The sequence below is a fragment of the Musca autumnalis genome, unplaced genomic scaffold (genome assembly GCF_047663935.1).
Source record: "Musca autumnalis isolate F117 unplaced genomic scaffold, ASM4766393v1 scaffold_5, whole genome shotgun sequence".
In the NCBI taxonomy this organism is placed as follows: Eukaryota; Metazoa; Arthropoda; class Insecta; order Diptera; family Muscidae; genus Musca; species Musca autumnalis.
This window is the reverse complement of record NW_027412088.1, coordinates 42,710,037-42,732,253: the sequence shown is the minus strand read 5'-3', so window position 1 is coordinate 42,732,253 and position 22,217 is coordinate 42,710,037. Positions and strand designations below refer to the sequence as shown.

Below are 22,217 nucleotides of genomic sequence, written 5' to 3'. Positions count from 1 at the left end.
GTAATATAAACTTCCAAACTTCCATAAAGTTTTATCTTGATTTTAACGGATAGAATGATATGTTTGTTGGGCAAAATTGGCTTATGATACGGGATTCCCAACATAAATTGAATATTTGATGAAAGTTAAATTAATGTCGCGGAAAGTTAAGCCGATGTATTTTTTTTTATCCGTTCATCCTAATTTTATAGCGGAGTCTTCTAAAGCAATATTTTTTTGATACTTGTTATACCCCACATTTATAATTTTTTAATATAAAATAAATAATTGTGCTCTTGAAATAGGTGGCGTTGTCGGATATATTGTAGCAAAAAAGCAGTGTAACACTAATATCACGTACTGTAAATATAAGCGTATGAGTAATATGTATGATTTGTTACATTTCGTTATGTATACGCCACGGACTATTTTTAAACTATTTGGGAATTAATGGTAATGAAGCAAAGCAATAATGACGTGCTAATTTTGGACCGATCTAAAATAGATATTCAAATATCTCGTTTTTATACCCTCCACTATAGTATGAAGAGTATTTTAAGTTTGTTTTTCCGTTTGCAACGCAATGAAATAATCATTTGCGACCCCATAAAGTATATATATATATGACGTTTCACATATGTTTTTGACCTAGGACATTGAACTATCAATTATTTGGTATAGCCCATTTTCGGTATTTTGAGGATTTCAGCTACAATTTTTAACAGAACTAGACGTAATATGACTTTTGAGGTTCCCTGTCATGATACTTCTCCAATTAAAATCGTTAAGATAGGTCCATGTTTTGGTATAGCTCCCGTATAACGATACCTCCCGATTTTCGCTATTTTGAGGATTTTAGCTACAAGTTTCAACCTAAAATTTTAAAATTTTTTGAACCTACAATTTTTGGACAGGAAAGGAAACTAATTATTCAATTTTAGCTAAGACTATTTTATGGTGGTGGGTATTAAAAGTTCGGCCCAGCAGAACTTACAATTGTTTACTTGTTAGAACTATATTTCCCCTTTGCCATGGATACATCGTCCTCAATTTGTTCTAGATTAACCCATGTTTCTCGTATGCTTTGTTATACCCTTTGACATTATGCCCAACATAAAGTTAACAGCTCTTCGTGTCTCGACGTGACGAGTCCATCCAACAGGCTTTCTCCGTCCGTCTATGTGTTCAGCATGCCCAAAGCCGCAATGGCAAAGGGAATCATAGTTTGTTTCCCTATACTGGTAAAAGTACTACCTTTGGCTAAATTTTAGAACATTTTAGCTATGTCGATATAAACATATCCGCGGGCCAGTTGAAACTTGGTACTATTACTCCTAAGATGTTTGGTATTGAACATTTCTTATACGAGGTCTTATGCAAAAATAACCGTTATTTTCAAATTTCGTGAGTTGCAAATATTCGATTTTCCATTTTTGTACACTCAGTCTTTGGACTAACGAGGGTATATACACATTCATATGGGGAAAATGGGGGTCTAAAACATAGATGGGAAAAATAAATTAAGGGAGTGAACATTTTCCTCTTACATTAATTAAAAAAACATCTTTTGATGTTTCAGACACACACATTTGATTGCTTAACAACCTAGTAAGCTAACATCACATCCTTGGAATATACTGCAGTGGATGTTTGAATCAGCCACCAAACGTTTGCTGTGTGTATTGTACAGTTTCGTTTTCTATGAGTTGTTGTGGGAACTTTTCATTTTTCTTCTTGTTCGCACTTACGATTGTAAACAAAACGAAACTAAACAGCGAGTTTGGTCAACTTGGGTTATGTTTCTGTTTGTTTTGTTCTTATGGAAAATGCGAAACCAAACGTTTCATAAAGTTTTTTCGTACGCTGGCTATATCAGTAGAATGATTAAAACTACGACAAAAGCCAAAAATTTGCGCAGAACTATTTCTAACTTATTGTGTCAATCACGCAAATGTTATTAATTTTTGAAATTAGTGATCTGTAAATTAAATTTATGCCGACCACTGATGTTATTCAGACCACCTGATTCTCTTTATCTGTGAAAATCATTCAAAACATTACTGTTTAATAAAAAATTAAATCAGTTGTTTATTTTTATAAAATGTTTGAACAAATATTATTAACAACTTAACAGCATTTTGGTATATATTAAAAGAGCGTGTCAAATTACCTTACCAACAATTATCGATATACATAGGCATAAGTTCCAATTTTCCCATATAATGGGGTTTTGAATCAACTTTAATATTAAAGAGTCAGAATGACTACGGAACCTTTTAGCATAATTTTTTACTAAACGTATAGTCGAAGTACGTTCCTATCATGCACTTCAATATCATTTACCGTAACCGGCAACGCTATTCTACTAAACAGTCATTAAGCTAGGCTTTAATACTGCTTGCCTTTTCCAGAAGGCTTCTGACATTCTCATAAAACTTAACAAGAAACAACTACAAAGACCCTCGTGCACGACCCACCTCTTGCACTTTCTTAAAGGGTCCCTTCCGTCTCTGCAAAGATCCAGAAATTCCAGCTCCTTATATATGATTATTATTACAGAGTCTGAATGTCGTATCACCGTTAACAGAAATGGTTTTCAAATACGATAGGTGGATTGCTTTTAGCTACTGTACACTAACTTCATAACTTTTCCGCGTTTTTGCAAATAGCAAAAATACCACCAAAATACCACATAGCCGTATAGAGCATGGGAAAATATTAAGAAGTGCATTATCACTTTTCCCCTACCGTTAAAAAAGTTTCAGCACCGATTGCATACAAGTTTTTCATTAAATTTTTTACCCTTAGCCTTTGTATATAGCCTCTATACACTTTGAAATGATCAAAAATGTGCCTCATCGAAATAATGTAGACTAGGCCGGGGCGATTTGTATGGAAGGAAAAAAGTGATAGTGGGCGCCTGGAGTTTCTGATTCTTGGGATTGTACTGAGCAAAAAAGTCCACTAGACCATATGTCAACGGTGAAAATCGAGCCCCCGGATTTTGACTTTAAAATTTTTTCAAGGATATTTTGGCCAAACCATATCTCAGAAACTTGACCTATCCTGAAAATTTTCTTTTGCGTTCTTAGTACACTCACCAAGGGCTTTCATCTCCAAAAGGAAATTTCCACCCACTGACTTTGAGTCAAATTTTGTAGCACAGTGTAATTTATCGATATTTTCCGAAAAATGTGCTCATTCTCGGAGCCATAACTGTCTGAAGGAGCGTTCCAATGCTTTTGCTGTGCACTAGAGAGTTCTTAATTATTGTCTTGGCTACAATTTTTGTCTTTGTGCTGGATCGAAAATCTCAGTGGTTTGGCTGTTAAATATATGCCAAAATATCCAAAAAACCTTGAAAAAAACTTCAAGTCAAAATCCGGGGGCTCGATTTTCACCGTAGACATATGGTCTAGTGGACTTTTTTGCTCAGTACAATCCCAATAATCAGAAAATCCAGGCGCCCGTGGTGGTGTTCAAATCGCCCCACCCTAATGTAGACCCCTATTATGTTTGGACGAAATGTATTTCAAACAGTTTGGAGTCGATTTAGCCATGTCAGTCTGTCTGGCTGGCTGGTGCGCACGATAACTCTGGAACGAAGCAATTGATCGGGTCCAATATTTATCATTCGTAATATTTTGTCCAAACTTAGTTTAAGTTCGAAGATGGGCAATATTGGTTCGCACCTTCGGGTACTTCCCTACAAAAGTGTGCCCACGTAGGGAGTAACCGAATTTTTTCATACCTTTGCTTATGGGTTCGAATATATATAGTCATATATCGGGTTCGAAGATAGACTATATCGGTCCACTGCTTCGGGTACCTCCCACACAAAATTCGGAAAATGTGAAGTTAACGAGCACCTCTCCGATCGTTGTGACATTTTCTTCAGCAGGTTGTCCTTTCGGCCCCCTTTTCGACAACAACTTTTACAACTTTTTTCCGAGGCAAGTCCATACTTCCTGAGACAATGGCCTAAAAGCCCCAAGAACCCCTGACGTTACCAACTAAAATGGCAAATCCGCAAGATAACTGTCACAGTTAGTCTCTTGTTGGTCCAAACTTTGCACAACGTATTATTCCATCTAGTCATGAATCAAGTTGGAATATGGACTATATCGGTCCCGTCCTTCCGCACAAATTTTGGGAAAACTGCAGTTTAACAGTTCGCCTCGGATCGTTTTGAATTTTATCGAAAAGTTGTTCTTGCGTACCTTCTTACGACAGTCCATACTTTCTGACATAATGGGTAGTACGTAAGATAAACCTCTAAGGGAGAAACCGATTTGGTCCAAACGTTTTACATCGTATTATTTCTTACAGCCTCGAATTATGTACGAATATTAACTACATCGGACCACTCTTTCGGTTACGTCCCACATAAAGTTTGGAAAGAGGGTAGTTTAAAGACTCGTCTGGGATTGTTTTTTAAATTTTTGTCAACATGTTTGGTTTGCAGCCCTAGTTAAGGCCGTTCAATTTTTTTAAGGGAAAATCCATACTTCCTGCGAAATTGGCCTATGGACGTCAAAAGTATTTGCTGGCTTCATTTCTTTAGATCCGAGGCTGAGGGTATATCTTTGCCGGTACAACTGACTAATACTTTCTTTCTTGTTTCTTATATGTTTTCTATTATGCAGGTCATGGTGTTTAAAACATTTGCTGCATGGTTAATAACCCGACACCTTCCAATAGCGTTTCTTAACGTCTTTTCACTCCCAATGTGTTTTCTATTGCAATTAAAAAAGGTATATAATATATAAGTTAAACGCTTTATTAAATCTTTATAATTAACGAGGGCGTACATATGAGAGCGAGACGACTACTTGTTCACTTGTTTTCCCCCTCATGATATTCCACGAAAATTCTTCTCTTATTGAAAACTTTTGCCAGCACTTAAAGCTCAACCACACACTCCATCATTTTAATGGATTTTCAATAGCTGGGAATTTTTATTATGCAGATATGCAACATTTTATCTCATCGGTCATTTAGGCCGTAATCACATTTTCATAAATTATGAGAAAATGCAATGGTGAGTGAAACAGGCAACGTCACTAGGACTGGATATAATATTAATTTTGCAGTAAGCTCTGACTGAAAGCAAAACAATTTAACTTCAATTTTCACAAGCCATAGTAAAACTACAAAAATTAACTCAAATGAAGAGATTTTTTTTGTTCAATTATATTGATTTGCTTTTAAGCTGTATGTAAACTGAATAAGCTCGATGCTTGATAAGTATGTTTGGTATACAGAAAAGCCTGAATAACCACAGCTGTCATATCAATGGATGTTTAATACGGTTTTAATTACCAATAATGATGCATAATGTTGCATGTTATTACAACAGCATACGCATACCAAGCGAAGGATGTTATTGGACTGTGGTACTTCCTTCCCCTATTGTGTGCGTGTGTGTGGAAGGGTGCGGTAAAATCAATAGGCATGTTTTCCATTGGGTTATGGATACTTTGTCTATATTCATTCATGTTTGTAACTTTTGTAATGTCAGCGTGTTGTTTTTCTCGCCATTGCATAACTCAACACATTGACATTTGTGAAAATTGCACTAAACTCCAATTATGCGCAGCCTTACAAATTGGTTTTTAAAAATATTTTTATGGCAATTAAGATATGCCTTAATGAGGATATGTATGAAAAAATTTACACACACACTGTGTGAAGGTTATGAAAATCACTTACAACCAGCGAGAGAGGGATAGAGATATACATAAGTATGCTCAGAGATTTAAATAATAATTATTATTAATTAAATGTTTTTGTAGTGTCATTGTTGTAATAACATAACACATTGTGTAGTGTCCAAGAGGAGGATACTCATAATGTGTTATGCAGCATAATTGAATACTTACAAACAGTTTGTTACATTTGTTAAACACTACGATTTTGTTTTTGTATTAATTTACAATGAGTTTTTTTTCGATGAAAGTTCCAATAAATTAATTTATAAATGCGGGATTAAACACATGTATTTTTTAATTTTGTAATATATCTTATGATATTCTAATTATGTTAATGCTAAATATTGGCAAAGTATCCGAAATACCTTGGATGGATTCTGTCTGTTGTTAAGGTGTACAATACTATAAAAGCGCTTTGTTTCTATACATTTTCTTGATCTTTAAAGAGCTTCTTTCATGATGAATGTGCTAAGCGTACGCTCAAACATGAAAGCTTTGTTTTCAAAGTTGCTAGCTTACCGTGGAAATCTTCTACACAATTCAATAGCTTCAGCTTTTGAAGAAACAAAAAGCTTAGGATCCACAAAGCAAGTGGCATTATAGTTTATAAAAACCAAAGTTTTTACTCTGTTTAAAATACACGCACATAAAATAATATATTATATTATATATATTAATTAAAAAATCACATTTAATCTAATAACATTATTACAATTAAACAACCCTTAATGAGTTTATGGGTAATAAAATATGCATTTTTAATTAGATTTCCAGAAATAATATTTTCTTGTTAACCAATAAATTTACTAAACAATAATAGTAATAATAACAAAAAAATAATAAATAACAATTTAATATAATTTGATATTGTTTACATTAAAATCTGTATATTTTTTTTGTCCAACATACATTTTTATTCCTTCCACCATAGTTTGAAGGGTATTTTAAATTTGTTTTTCAGTTTGTAACGCATTGAAATATTCATTTGCGACCATATAAAGTATATATATTCTTCAGGCTAAATCAGGGTATAATTCTAAGAAGATCCAGTCATCTCCGTCGCACTATAGGTAATTTGGCCTGGTTTTGAGGTAGAAATTAATAGCGGTGAATTATAGGTTTTTTATAAAATTTTAATGCTTTATATGCAAAAGTAAGATAAAAAAAAATTCGGATATAGCGAAAATCGGTTATAAGAAACTACGTTTATAGCGAACAAAGTTTTGCGGTTCCAAAGATTTTTTCTTAATATTTGTAAAAACATTCAACTTCATAAAACGATCACGATTACAGCAAACAAAAATTGTTACCCCGCGAGTAGAATTTTTTACAATTTGTTAGGATTTACAGGCCCGCTTAAAAGCACAAGCGGATAGCGACGAATTTAAGCACTGTTTTAAATATTTTAACATATGATATTTTAAAGTAAGCTTTAATAAGAATTTTACAGATGAACACGTTTATAACGAACACCGGATATAACGAACAAATTTTATTTTTCCTAACGCCTATTTCCATTTTACCTATTTCATTCGTTCCAACCCAATGAATGCGGTTAAAACAAAAGAAAAACGGTTATAATGAACTAAAGTACTGATCCGGGAAAATATTGGTATAAACATTGATATGCTTAAAATATTGATTCGCGAAGAGATCTTTATAAATATTATTTTTTTAAAAGTACCAAATAAATCACGCAATTATGATCTCTAGTTAGAACGTATTACGGCTATAATTAATAAAAATGTTGACCACAGCACGTCTGCACATTGTTGCAACACATGTGCATATTTCTTAAAAAAACAAAATGTCTTTTTAGTTCAAATCGGATGTTTTTTTATGTTTAATATTTCCTTCACCAAACAAAAAATTAAAAACAAAAATATTTGTTCTGCAAGGAGGGCACCTTCAAAAAAGTGATATAACTCCAAAAACGCAAAAAATCGCACCTTGTTAATTATGTAGTTGATTCAGAACCCTTTGCTGAAGATATTCCCGGTGGCAGAAGTTGGACAATTTTGTAAAAGTCCATAATAAAAAATCTAATTTTGTAAAAAAAATCTTAGGTTGTATCTTATATGACGATTTTTTTCTGCTATAACAAACATTTTGAAGAAAATTATTTCTTAACACATAAAGTACACACCGCCACCATTCCACTGAATAGCATATCTATGTATTGGATTATTACCAAACTCTTACAAATTGCGTTTAAATTCTGTTCGGAGTTTTAATATTTTTTAACATTTATTATTTTGTCTTCGACATTTTGATTTCATCTTCGAATTATACCGCGAGTTTTGAATATTTTTGAAAACAAATTGCACATCTATAGATTTTGACATGTTCTTTCTTCGAATCAAATTAGAAAGCTCGCGTTATTAAAAGTGCAAAAATCGACTTTTTGCCTAACAATCTGTCCAAATTACCTATAGTGCGTCGGTCCGCAATAATTGCGATAGAACGCTAAAATTTAGCACCCGAGTGTCTCATAGGCAGGCCAAGTTCGAAGATGTGCTATATAGGTCCACGTTTTGGTATAACCTCCATATAACGGTACCCACCCAATTTAAGGTATTTTGAGCATTTTAGCTACATTATTTGACCAAACTAGCTGGAATTTGACATTTGAGGTTTGCAATGGCGAAGAAATTTCTCACCTAAAAACGTTTTGTTATAGCCCCATATAACGGTACCTCCCGATTTAAGATATTTTGAGGATTTTAGTTACAGGTTCAGGAGGTCAAAAAACCTCTGCACCCAAAATGGTGGAGATAGGTCCACGTTTTGGTATAAGCCCCATATAACGATACTTCCCGATTTAAAGTATTTTGAGGTTTTTAACTACATTTTCTGACCGAATTAGCTGTCATTTAACATTTGAGGTTCTCAATAACCAACAATCTTCTCCACTTAAAATGTCCAATACACGTTTGGGTATAGCCCCTATATAACGGTTCCACCCGATTTAAGGTTTTTGATGATTATAGCTAATTTTTTTGACTGAACTAGCTGTAATTTGACACTTGAGGTTCCCAGTGGTCCCGAAGCGTCTCCATGTTTTGATATAGCCCCAATATAACGGTACCCCCCCGGATTTTTGGTATTTTTAGGATTTTAGCTACAATTTTTAACCGAACTATCTGTAATTTGACGGTACCTTCAAAGTTTCGGTATTTTGCGGCTTTTAGCTACATTTTTGGACCGAACCACCTGTAATTTAACATTTGAGGTTGCCAGTGCACAGTGGATCCACCCATTGGCCAAAAATAAAAAAAAAATGAATGTCAAAATTTTGGTACAACATCTGGCAGCTCTGATAGCTATGACATGGACCTTTTTAAAAATATATTAGTTTTTGTTTCATTCGAACGCGATCTTCATAAGAATAGCTTCAAAAGTCGGAACATTTGACTAATATTTTTTGTTGTGAGTACAGCCTATATTTTAAGTGCAAGTAAATATATTCAAAATATCGCGAAACTAATACGTATAGCAAAATATTATAGTGGATTTTGAAGGAGAGGATAATAGCTTAATTTTCATTAAAAAATAGTGTTTCAGCGTGTTGTGGAATCCTAGTTAACTGCATATTTTCTTAGTGTATTTTGTAATGCCAATTCGATCATATACTTAAATTTGATCTAAGGTTTTAGTCATGATGCCCACCAGTGCCCACCTCGGGAATAATTTTCCAAAGTAGGTCATGGGTTTAAGATTATTCAGTATTAAAATCAGCTGCCTTCTAGTGCCAGACTATAAATGGTGGGCCGCTGACTAAAGCTGCCCTAAAATAGGGTTTCTATGGATATATTAGTGTATAACTCTGTTATCTGACCACGTACATTAACATAATTGGTATGAGGGGCAAGATGATAAAATCTTCTTCCAAATTTATCTAACGTTGGTGGTACGTGCCATTCAGGAAGGACGCTATAAGATCTATATTAAAAATTTTGCCAATTTTCAGACAAAAATGTGGATTTTTTTAATCCGCTAAATTGGTTGTATTTTATGTTATTTTTGGAGATTGCTTTGTTTCCCCAAGCCTATTTTTGCATTATAAGATAATCGGGACCGTTGTTCATGTCATTTTGTATTAACAGTATATAACAATTCTCATATACCGTATACCCCTCCAGAGGGGAAAGGGTGGAGAAGGTTTCTTAAAACACTCTTCGCAGGAGCACAAAGCTGTAACCGGCGTATTGGCTTGATTTTTCACTCTAAATATTTGTGGCCACTTTCTCCATACAAGAGGATCCACAGTGTACTGGTTGGAAATATTTTTAGATAATTTAGGCTTTACGGGTAACCGTGGTGGAAAATTTTTTTCCCCAAAATTGTGGACAGGAAATGAAACTAATTATTCCATTTTTGTTAAGCAAATTTTATGGTGGAGGGTATACAAAGTTCGGCCCGGTCGAACTTAACGATTTTTTTACTTGTTTTAAACTAATTTTCACATATAAGCAAACAAAAAACCAACATATTGGTAAAATTATTTGTGGTTGTATGCAAGTGTATGTATGTATGCGTGTATGTCCATACCACTGTCTATTTACAGTAAGTTTTTTTGTTAACTATCTATAAGCAATTACACTGTGATATGTGGGTGTACCCTCGTCCTTTATAATATCCTTTCCACACTACGTTACCGATTGTATTGCTTTGCCTGGCTGTAAACCAAAAACTGTTGTTTCACATTATTCGGTTCAATTCAATTCAATTTGTGTTGATGTTTTTTTTTTTTGTTTCTTGTCTTCCCTGAGTTTGGTTTTATGTTGGTTTATTTTTATTAATTTAATTAAATATTTATAATATTGCAAAATAAATACATGTATGGTGAGTTTTTTATTGCCTTTGAGTCAATTTATGGTTACTGATGTTGACCCAATTGTGTTATTTATTTATGTTTTGGTTTTTTTTTTCTTTACTTTATTTTGTAGTTCATATCCCCCTTTTTTGTTAAATATTTGTTTTCAATATTGTTTTTGATTTTTTTTTTTCTTTCATTTACAAACACACACATAGTAATTGGTATGACATACAATTATGAGTTCAATTTAAATCAACTAGAAATGTTTTATTTGGATTGTTAAAAGTAGATGAACTATTCATAGATCAGCACATAAAAATTTAATGAAAATTGTACACCAACAATAAAGGTTATAAAAGCGAGATTTTAGCAACAACAAAAAACTCTTTAATATAAAGTTTTCGCTTTTATATTCCTTTTAACTAATCACATAAATGTTATTATCCTAATTGAGGCATTTAAATGCATGAATCCCAAATTAGTTTTATGTTAAAAAATAAGTCTAAACTAAATTAAAAATAAATTTTACATACATACATAAATTGTCAACATATATTAGTTTTAATTTTTTTCCAATTACGTATTTTCTTAACATGGTAAGGGATAAAAAGTTTTATATTCGTACATATGTATATTAATAAAAGGGTAAAGTGAATTGACTCACTGGCTGACTGACTGATCAATCAACGCCCAGACGAAATGAATGTTCAAATTTTGGATGAGGGTCACTCTTGGTCCGAAGGTGTTATATAAGGCAACAAACCATTCGTAGAACGGTACGAAGAGTACTAAAAGGTACTTAATATGGTACCATTTGTATTTGGCGACAATTCGGAAATTTGGAATGTGGGTCACTGATGGGGTGTAGGATAGATTTAAAAAGGACTTTTAGCTATTCGAACTATAAGAAAAGTACTAAAATTAACAAAACTTGGTCACATTTGGTATTATGTGTGCGGATAGAGCTAAAAGGTTGATAGACTAAAGGTTGAGAAGCAGGGTTGTACAATTGGGATTTGGAGAGATTCGTACATATGTGTAGTAAGTTGTACTAAATTTGTAGGAATAGATAGAGTGGGGGCCCCCTTCTGGCTACGTCGACTGATTTTAATATAATTTACCAAATTTATTTTAAGTCTAAATTCCGTCATACATTCCCAATGCCATCAAAATCGAACAGTTGGTCCGATCTCAATGGACGCTTTGCGCGTTGACACCATCAGCTTGGTCTTCTCGCCGTTTACCGCCAGACCCACTTTAGCAGATTCTTCTTCGACCTTCATAAAGGTATCGGTTACTTCTTTTACTGATCGTCCCACGATGTCTATATCATCAGCATAAGCAAGTAACATGTGGCTATTGGTGTAGATTGTGCCACTTCTTTTGACGTTTGCCACACGTATAACCTTTTCTAGCAGGATTTTGAAAACATCACACATAAGGCTGTCTCCTTGACTGAAACCCCTTTTGGTACAAAACTCTTCGGAGAGGTTCTTTCCTATTTTAACTGAAGATCTTGTGTCAGTTAGAGTCAGTTTACAAAGCCGAATGAGCTTTGCGGGGATACCAAATTCAGACATTGCTTGGAATACCTTTGAACGTAGCGGGCTGTCGAAGGCTGTTTTATAATCGACAAAAAGGTGGTAGGTGTCGATCTGCATCTCTTGGGTCTTCTCCAGGATTTTCCGCAGGGTTAATATCTGGTCAATGGTGGCCGTGCCAGGTCTAAAGCCGCTTTGGTATGGTCCAATTATTTCGCTGACCATGGGCTTTAGTCGTTCGCACAATATCCCTGACACTATCTTGTAGGCGATAGGAAGAAGATTTATGCCCCTATAGTTAGAGCATACAGTCTTATCTCCTTTCTTATGGACGGGACACAGGATGCTCAGGTTCCAATCGTCGGGTACTCGTTCTTCCTGCCAGATGGAGCTAACTAGCTGATGCATACACCTTATCAGCATATCACCTCTGGTTTTAAACAGCTCGGCTGGTAGGCCATCAGCTCCTGCTGCCTTATTATCCTTCAGCCGGTTTATTGCTGTCCTTACCTCATCTTGACCGTGTGGTATACATTCAATACAATCTTCTGGGATTGGATCGGTGGTATCTCGTCGACTTCGCTACTATTGGATACCAACAGTTTGGAAAAATGCTCTTTCCATATCCTTAGCACACTGTCTGTATCAGTTACCAGGGTACCTTACTGGTCTCTACAAGAGGATGTGCCAGTTTCAAAGCCATCAGTTTGATGTTTCACTCTTTGGTAGAGTTTTCGGACTTCATTCTGTCTCCTGTACATCTCGATTTGTTCACATTCCCGCTTTTCTTTTTCCTGCGGAAAAGACGTATCTACTCTCTTCTTTTCTCCCGATACCTCTCTCTCGTGCGCTACGCGTTGCTACTGATTGTAAAGTAGCTCTATATGCCGCATTTTTCTCTTCGGTAGCATCACGACACTCCTGGTCATACCATGAATTCCTTTGTGGAGGTATCTGTTATCCAAGTATTGATTTTGCGGCTGTTTGCATGGAGTGGGCAATGTTTCGCCATTGTCCTGATATGTTATCGGGACGAGGAAGGCTTTGATTAAGCAGTTGGGCCAGTTGAGTGAAATATGCTGTGGCTATCTGTTGTGATTGCAGCTTACCGATGTCCAACTTCCGTGTTGTGTCTGTTCGCACTTTAGTTGCTACGTTTAATCTAGTACGTACCTTTGCTGCAACAAGGTAGTGGTCCGAGTCCATGTTTGCACCTCGGAACGATCGTACATCCAACACGCTTGATGCATGTCTTCCATCTATCACAACGTGATCAAATTGATTTCTTGTTCTTTGATCTGGCGACAGGTGCCTTTATGAATATCGAGATGATTAAATCTGGTACTGCTAACTACCATGTTTCTTGCAGCTGCAAAGTCTATCAGCCTCATACTATTGTAAGATGTTTCACAGTGGAGACTGAATTTCCCGACTTTTGGGCCAAAGATATTCACCTTTCCAATTTTGGCATTAAAAATGGGCAGGGCAATAAAATTCATAAAATTCTTCTAAGCGTTCGTAAAATATATCTTTGGTCTGTTCGTCCTTTTCTTCAGTGGGAGCATGAGCGCAAATAAAGCTGATGTTGAAGAATTTTGCTTTTAATCGAATTGCAGCGAGTCATTCATTCGCTGGGATGAAGCTGGAGACCAGATGACAGAGACCGACCAACTACAAATCCCCAACCAAACTCATGCTTTGTGTCATGGCAGCTATAATACAGTGCGTCACCTTTAGGTGTTGTTGTGACGCCTTTCCCAATCCATCGTATTTCCTGTATGGCAGTAATATCGGCCTTGTACTTTTCAAATACGTCTGCCAATGCGAAGACTGCACCTTCTCTATAAAGAGTGTGAACATTCCAGGTGCAGATTCGCAGATCATGGGATTGTTTTTCTTTTCTTTCGTTTTTTCATAGTAGGCTGTTTTTTCTAGGGTAGGGTTACTAACCCGACGCCCAAACCCAAGTTTTTAACGTTCTTATAGGTAAACGCGCGGCACATGTTAGCTCACTACCTTTAACGATTGTTAAAGGCAGTTCCCCAGGTGACACCACGGGGAGGTCAGTGTCCACTTGAGATGAAAGAGGGACCAAGATAAATCCTGGGCTTTGCCATGTTAAAGCCGACCAGGACCGTTCCTTGGTATCTTCCATCTTTCTAGACCAAATTCCGTCAAACCGCCCAAATTTCATTAAAATTCGACATATTGATTGAGGCATTGTTATTGACATTTTATACAACGTAACGTCCGGATGGGTTGTTTATCATATTCATGAGAGTGAACTGTTCTTTGTCACTGTCCACATCATCAACAAGGAGAGCCGTCTTCCAGCATGTGGGTCAGTTGAGCAGAATACACATGTGCTTTCTACAGCATTTGCTGCCATCTAACACACTGGGAAGAATGTCCTCCGTCTATCACAACATGATCGATCTCGTTTATGGTTTTTCTATTTCGGGGCATTCACGTGGCCTTGTGTATGTCGAGGTGTTGGAACTTTGTGCGCTTCTCTACTATGTTTTTTTTTGTCATTGCAAATTCGTTCAGCCTCATTCCGTTGTCGGAATGTTACATCATGAAGTCTGAACTTGCTGACCGTGGGGCCAAAAATATTTTCCGTTCCCAATTTTGTGCATTCAAATCTCCGAGAACAATTTTGATGTCATGGCCAACACAAAATTTCGGAAAAGTGCAGTTTAAGACATGCTATCGAATCCCTTTTATTTTTCTTGTAGTCGCTGCCCCAATTACGACGGTACAAGTTTTTTAATGTCCAATTCCATGCTTTTTGAGAAAATTGGCCGAAAGCTCGCAGAAACCCCTATGGCACCATGTGTTGTTGCTGGAGCACACGATAACTCTCAAACGGATCAGCCGATTCGGTCCAAAATTTCGCCTTGGTAATATTTTGTCCAAACTTAGTTTCAGTTCGAAGATGGGCCATATCGCTCCACTCCCTCGTGTACCTCCCCCATAAAAATTCAAATTTTTTCGCAAAAATAATGCGCGCGATATCTCTCGAAGGAACTAACCGATTTGGTCCAGCCATAGATAAATTACGAATATGGACCATATCGGTTAACTGCTTTGGGTACCTCCCACACAAAATTTCGGAAAAGTGCAGTTTAAGACCTCCTCTCAAATCCTTTTGATTTTTGTCGTAACAACTTGTATTCGCTGCCCCCATTACGACGATTCAGGTTTTTCAGGGGCAAATCCATGCTTCCTTAGAAAATTGTGTGAAAGCTGTAAAAACCCTCTATGGTACCATGTATTGTGGATGGAGTGCGCCGTAACTCTCGAACGGATAAACCGATTCGATCCAAAATTTGGCAATCGTTATATTTTGCCCAACGTTACTAAGATGGGCCTTATCGGTCCAATCCTTTAGCTACCTCCCCCACAAAAGTTTAAAACTTTTCGCTAAAATGATGCGCACGGCAGTAACCGATTTGGTCCATACTTTTGACATCATAATATTTCTACGGGACATAGATCAGCTTAGAATATTGACTATATATGTCAACTACTTCGGATGCTTCAAACACCAAATTTCGGAAAAGTGCAGTTCAGAATCTCCTCTCGAATTGTTTTAATTTTTCTTGCAACAGGTTGAACGCAAGGCCCCTATTACGATGGTAGAAGTTTTTCCTGGGGCAGGTCTTTACTTCCTAAGAAAATTACTCGAAAGCTGCAAAAAACCCTATGACACCTTGTGTGGTGGCTAGAGCGTACGATAACTCTCGATCGGATCAGGTCAAAATATCGTCTTAGTAATATTTTGTCCAAATTTAGTTTAACTTCGAAAATGGTCCATACCGATCTTCTCCTTAGGTATGGAATTCGGTACGAAAGTTGCGTGGACGTGGTCACAGAATTCGGAAAGTTTTTCTTAGGAAATTCTAAAAAAAATTAGAGTTTCGGGACGAATTCGTAAGATAGTTCTTGGAAAATTCGGAGAAAAAATTTAGATTTTCTGAAAGAAATCGGACATAATTCGGAAAAACTTTCTGGAAAAATTCGAAGAAAAGTTTATATTTAAAGCTTTAAAAATGTTACATGCGAATTTTTTAGACGATCACTTTGCTTTTCGACAATAGCTAACAAAAAACCCATTAGAAAATTTATTAGAAATCGGAACGAAGATTCTTAACATTCTTTAGAAAGTATACAGAGATTCTTAAAAAAAAACTTTTAGAAAATCGATCTAATTTTAAAAAATATTAAAAATCGGCAATTTTCTAAAAAATATTCAGAATATCACGGCAAAAAATTGGAGTTCAGAGACTTCGGAAAAATTGTTTACTGGGGATCTAATTAATGTTTATCATTTGGTTTTGTTCACGTACCGAATACCTGAGGGATATAAGCAAATGCAAAATCAACTCAGTGGGTCCGGAAAAATACCTTAACCAACTTTAAATGAAAGGAGCGTACACCTGGAAAGTTTTTGCGGATTCTGAAACAGCAATGTTCATAGATGAAAAAAATCAAAAACTAAAAAAATCGCCGGAGTGCTTTTTAAATAAATCGCGATTCAAGTTGACATTTTTAGGGGTTGTTTAGGTTTTTGCGATTTTGCCCTACCAAAATGGGAATAAAGCAAATGTTGTAGCTATCAAAATTCTCTACAAGATTGACCTTAATGATATTTTCGTAGGTTTTACAACTTTTGAGATATAGAAGTTGAAATTGGAACAATTCAAATTCGATTCAATTCTGTATCGTCCCCTTATAAAATAATGTCATGACTGCAATTTCCCAACTGCAACTTATATATCTAAAAAACTGGTACAACCTAGGAAAAATTACATAAGCTAGTCTTGTAGAGAATTTTCACAGCTATAAGATTTTCTCAGGTCCCAAGCCGATAAGACTTGCCGTATTCAAGCAAAATCGCGAAACTAACAAAAAAACCTAAAAATCTAAACTGAGCTTCTTTATCTCAAAAATGGTACAGCCTGAAAACAAATCATAAACATCAATCCTGTAGAGAATTTTCACAGCTACAATATTTTCTTTAGCTCCATTTCGATTGGACTTGCGGTTTCCAAGCAAAATCGTGAAAACCTAAACAACCCCTCAAAATGTCAACTTGAATCGCGATTCATTTAAAAAGCGCTCCGGGGATTTTTTTTTGTTTTTTGATTTTTCTCATCTATGAACATTGTAGTTTTAGAATCCGCAAAAACTTCCCAGGTGTAAACACCTTCCATTTATATTTGATTCAAAAGCACCGTGACCTATGAAAATTGTAGTTTCAGAATCCGCAAAAACTTCCAAGATGTAAGCCCTTTTCATTTAAATTCCTTTCAGGCGCTCCGTGATCGTTTCCGAAACTAGGATTAAAGCTCTATTAATTTTGTAAAATACCCCTACAATCTTTGTGAATTTCGTTGTTGCAAGATCCTTATAGTTATAGGAATACGACAATTACATATTTATGTATGTATTTTATTTAAATCAAATTTCTCATAATTTCTATGTCATTCCACTCCCACCAAACGTAGAGCATGTAACCTTTATTTGTTGTTTATTAATTTCATTACATTCTCCTTTTAAGTTGAATTAATTTCACACTTTCCCTTCCTTCTGTTCCCTTAAGAGAAACATATTCAATAAATCATATTTTTCCATTCCACTTTTTTCTCTCTCTTCCCCACAAAGGCAATCGACGTACAGCATCAGTACGTTCGGTGGGTTATAGCGATCTGTTTGTGTTGAGTAAAAAAGATATGTGGGATGTCCTTAAAGAATATCCAGCGGCAAGGGTACGTCTGGAATCGATAGCAGTTAAACGTTTGGAAAAATATAAAAAAGCACCACTGGAAAAAGGTAACTAACATTGACCGACAACTTAGTCATCACATTTATGCTTCTTTTTTCGACACCAATATGATGCGTATTGTTATTAGCTTTTGTTTTGTTTTTGTGTTTTCTTAACATTTCATATTCGATAATTCATTCACAAATCCAAACACTGAAATTTATTTAACTAATAATTTAATTTGATATAATTCTGTATATGTTTACAACAACAAAAACAACAAACAAACAAAATTTCTTAAAAAAATTCAAATTTTTATTTCTTTATTATAATTATGTGCAAAACAAAAAAAAAATACCAAAACCAAACCAAAAAAATACAATACAATACACAGTACAATACTTTAATACAGTTGCCATGGGTCGTTGTCAATCCACACCGGGTTTACTGGAGACATGTGGCCGCACCACTCTAGAGGATATGTATTTACCACCAGCACCATCAGTGCCATTTTCTGGAATCCAACAAATGCGTCAAACGCATCCAAGCGATCAAGTACAACAACAACAACAACAGCAACAGCAATCGCAACAACATCAGCCACAATCATCACAGCAGCAATTGCCACATACGGGTTATAGGTAAATAAATAATACGGCTAACCTGAATAAAGACAAAGTTTTCAATTATTGGTTTCTTTTATTTTGTCATATTTTCCAGTCGAGCTCCTAGTCCTCGTTCTAGTCAAACATACAGTGAACGCATACAACGTGTCACTGAATCTCCGGGCTCTATGAGCCCAAGTGTACATAGTTCAGATGATAGACCACGTAGCAGAGCCACATCACACCATTCAACTAGACCGCAATCGCAACCAAGTCGAACAGGTAAGTTGCCCATGAAAGTAAGGATTAGAGATGGGGGCGTGTCAAGATCGTGACACGAAACAATAATCACTAAACACATTAGCGGTGACTATGTACTATACACTGTAGTTGTTGTTTAGGGTCACGTTCGTGAAACGCCCCATCTCTATTAGGGATTAACAGGTTGTTTTTCAGAATTCTGCTACATCACATAAAGGGTTTTTTATGTTAATTTTTTCGTACTTATGACTTCCATATTTATATGTATTTCCCCCTTTTTCTTTTATTTCTTTATTTTCAGGTCACATTTGCGATTCCAGTTCCCATTTAGATTGTTATGGTACTGGAACATCGGCGGCCAGTGGTGTTGGCGGTGGTACAACACCATTGCTGGGATCCCATGAAGCACTAGAAGATGAAATAAAACGTTTACGTGAACGTCTTCATACCGTGGAATCAGAAAATCAAGCTTTAAACACCAAACTGTCACAACAACAGTGGGATCTTGAAAATCGTTTGGCCGAAATTGAAATGCAAATATGTGGCGTATCATCGACATCGAGCTTAGATCCAGAACATGAAACTGAAGAATTAGAGAGAAATCGTGAAAGTATCATATAACACGGGAGCGAGCTGCCCCATCAGCCGATCGGTATGACGATGATGTACATATCATGTTATTCATGACAACCACCACCACAATCACTACCACAACCACAAGAAATACTACCCTTCAATTTCATTGATATCATTGTTATCATTATGAGCATTATCACAACTCTCTCAATGTTCGTATCGTCACACATCAGCATCATCATCATTATCATCAGCGATATTTGATGTAATCTATATCTATTAAATTATATATTCACATACAAACATATACAATTACAAATGAATAATTATTTTAAATTGTTATTCGGTCATTCAACTTTGTTTATTGTTAAGTGTTAAATTATAAAACTATCTATCTTTCTCTGCTAAGAATTCAAAACGAAAAAAAAAAATTAACCAAAAATAATGTTGACTTGTTTGTAACTGAAAGAATATTGTGTCAAATCTGTTTTCTAAGTATTTTGATTTAGTTTTTTTTATTTTGTAGTATTGTTATGAATTTAAATATACGTGTATATGTTTTAGCTTTGGTATGCCATCTGAAATTACTTCAACAATTTACAGACATGGTGTGTTAAGTGCATCAAATATATAATATCAGGCAAATAAATACAACCGTTTTCAAAAAAAGTTGCCGAATTTTTTCTAGAACAAATTCCGTCAAATACCTCAAATCGGCCGAAAATATATAGAGGAGGTGTACCTAAAACCAGACCGACTTAAATATAACCTGGCAATCTTATTCCTAGACCAAATTCCGTCACATTTTACAAATATCATGAACATTTTACTGATATAGCGTGTTTGTAACATACAATATCTCAAATCGGACTATATTGCAGCTATATTTCAATGTAATTTGGTAAACTTATTTCGATACCGAAATCCGTCAAGCATTTCGTTGAATTTGGACACACATAGCGTGTTAGATGCATAAAAAAATGAAATCGTCCGGAATATGCAAGCTATATCCAACTCTGAACCGGCTCTCCCCAATGCAGTAGCGTTCGTACTTTGGACAAAAACATGACCATCCCCAATTTTCACTCGAATAGTATACTAATCGACTTAGTTAGTGATTCTATGTATAACCCTAAAATGAATTTTGGATCTCCTTTTCTTATGCATGCTACATACAAATGCATCATGATACCGTTGGAACAAAAGCCCAAAAAGACTACTCAAAATTTTAATTATGTGAAGGAGTTGTACTATATATTGGGACATTTCCAGGCCCACATGTCAGGAAGTATTGGCTTCCTATAGCAAAAATGTTATAGTCATTATCAAAAAAAACTACACGATATTAAAGGTTCAAGACGTTCCGAGAATTGGCCTTAAACTGGAATTAAGCGCAAAACAGTTGAACTTCTGCGGCGTAGTTACGTGAAGGAATGAACTCACATAAATGGAAGATCCTTACACCTGGAAAGTTTTTGCAGATTCTGAAGCTACAATGTTTATAGATAAGAAAAATAAAAAAAGCAAAAAATGTCAGTCGGCTTTGCCGACAGAGATATACCCTCAGCCAATGTGAAGTGAAACTTTCACCTACGGGCAGATCGAATGTATTTAAGGTTTCTTCAGAATTTTGTAGCCCTTTTTGGACATTTGAACTTGCCGACAAAAATGTGGATTAGGACATAACTGCACTAAGACACAAATGTTGAACTTTTGTAGAGCAGGTACCCTTAGGGAGGACCGATATGGACCATTTTAGAAGTTAAACTAAATATTAGATGATCCAAAGTTTGAACCAAATTGGCCCTTTTTTGTAGAGCAGGTACCCTAAGGGAGAACCGATATGGACCGTTTTAGAAGTTAAACTAAGTATTAGATGATCCAAAGTTTGAACCAAATTGGTTGCCCCATTCAAGTGATATCGTCCTAGCATTTTAGGGACATTTTTTTAAATATTGGGGAGAAGTACCGAAAGTTGTGCACCGGTATTGCCCACGAAACTAAGTTTGGATATAATATGACGAAGACCAAATTTTGTCCAACATCGGTTGAACATTTCGAGAGTTATCGTGCTCTCCGACCGCCACATATGGTGACATAGGGGTTTTTTACACCTTTCGGACTGTTTTCCCGAGAAATATGGACTTGCCTCTCAAAAAACTTTTACCGTTGTAATGGATGTAGCGAATGCAAGTCGCTTCAACAATAACGTGATTCGAGAGCAGGTCTTAAAGTGAACTTATCCGAAATTTTGTGTGGGAGGTACCAGAAGGAGTAGACAAATATAGTCCATATTCGAACCTGATATATATCTGGTAGATATATTATGATGTGCAGAGTATGGCGTACATCGGTCACTCCCTCCAAGAGTTATCGTGCGCACAATTTTTCCGAACAGTTTTGAAGTTTTGTGAGGGAGGTACCGGAAGGAGTGAACCGATATGGTTTATCTTCGAACTTAAACTATGTTTGGACAAAATATTACGAAGGCCAAATTTTGGACCGGATTTCGATATTTATCTTGCGCTCCATCCACTACACACGGTGTCATAGGTTTTTTTTGCATCTTTCAGGCTATTTTCTTAGGAAGTAGGCTTGCCCCTGATGAAACTTGTACCGTCATATGGGGGACAGTGAATACAAGTTGTTACAACAAACACCAAAGCGATTCGAGAGCAGGTCCTAAACTGAACTTTTACGAAATTTTGTGTGGGAGTGGAGGAGTGGACCGATTGAGTCCATATTGGAACCTTATCTAAGTCTAGTAGAAATTTCTCGATGTGCAAAGTATGGACCAAATCGGTTACTCCCATCAAGAGTAATCGGGCGCACAAATTTTCCGAACATTTTCAAACTTTTGTGGGGGAGGTACCGGAAGGAGTGGACCGATATAACCCATCTTCCAACTTTAACTAAGTTTGGACAAAATATTACGATACACAAAATTTGGTTCAA

General features: G+C 35.8%; 1 protein-coding gene across 1 annotated transcript in view; it reads left to right on the top strand.

The window, feature by feature from the left end:
* LOC141405530 (uncharacterized) overlaps positions 1-19,707 on the top strand; it is a 756,997-nt gene extending 737,290 nt beyond the window's left edge. Inside the window, exons 10-13 of the mRNA XM_073989987.1 lie at positions 17,721-17,888; positions 18,233-18,461; positions 18,541-18,707; positions 18,988-19,707. Of these exons, the coding sequence (XP_073846088.1) occupies positions 17,721-17,888; positions 18,233-18,461; positions 18,541-18,707; positions 18,988-19,307 (884 nt within the window). The 3' untranslated portion in view covers positions 19,308-19,707. The remainder of the gene's footprint in view (positions 1-17,720; positions 17,889-18,232; positions 18,462-18,540; positions 18,708-18,987) is intronic.
* The last annotated feature ends 2,510 nt before the right edge of the window (positions 19,708-22,217 follow it).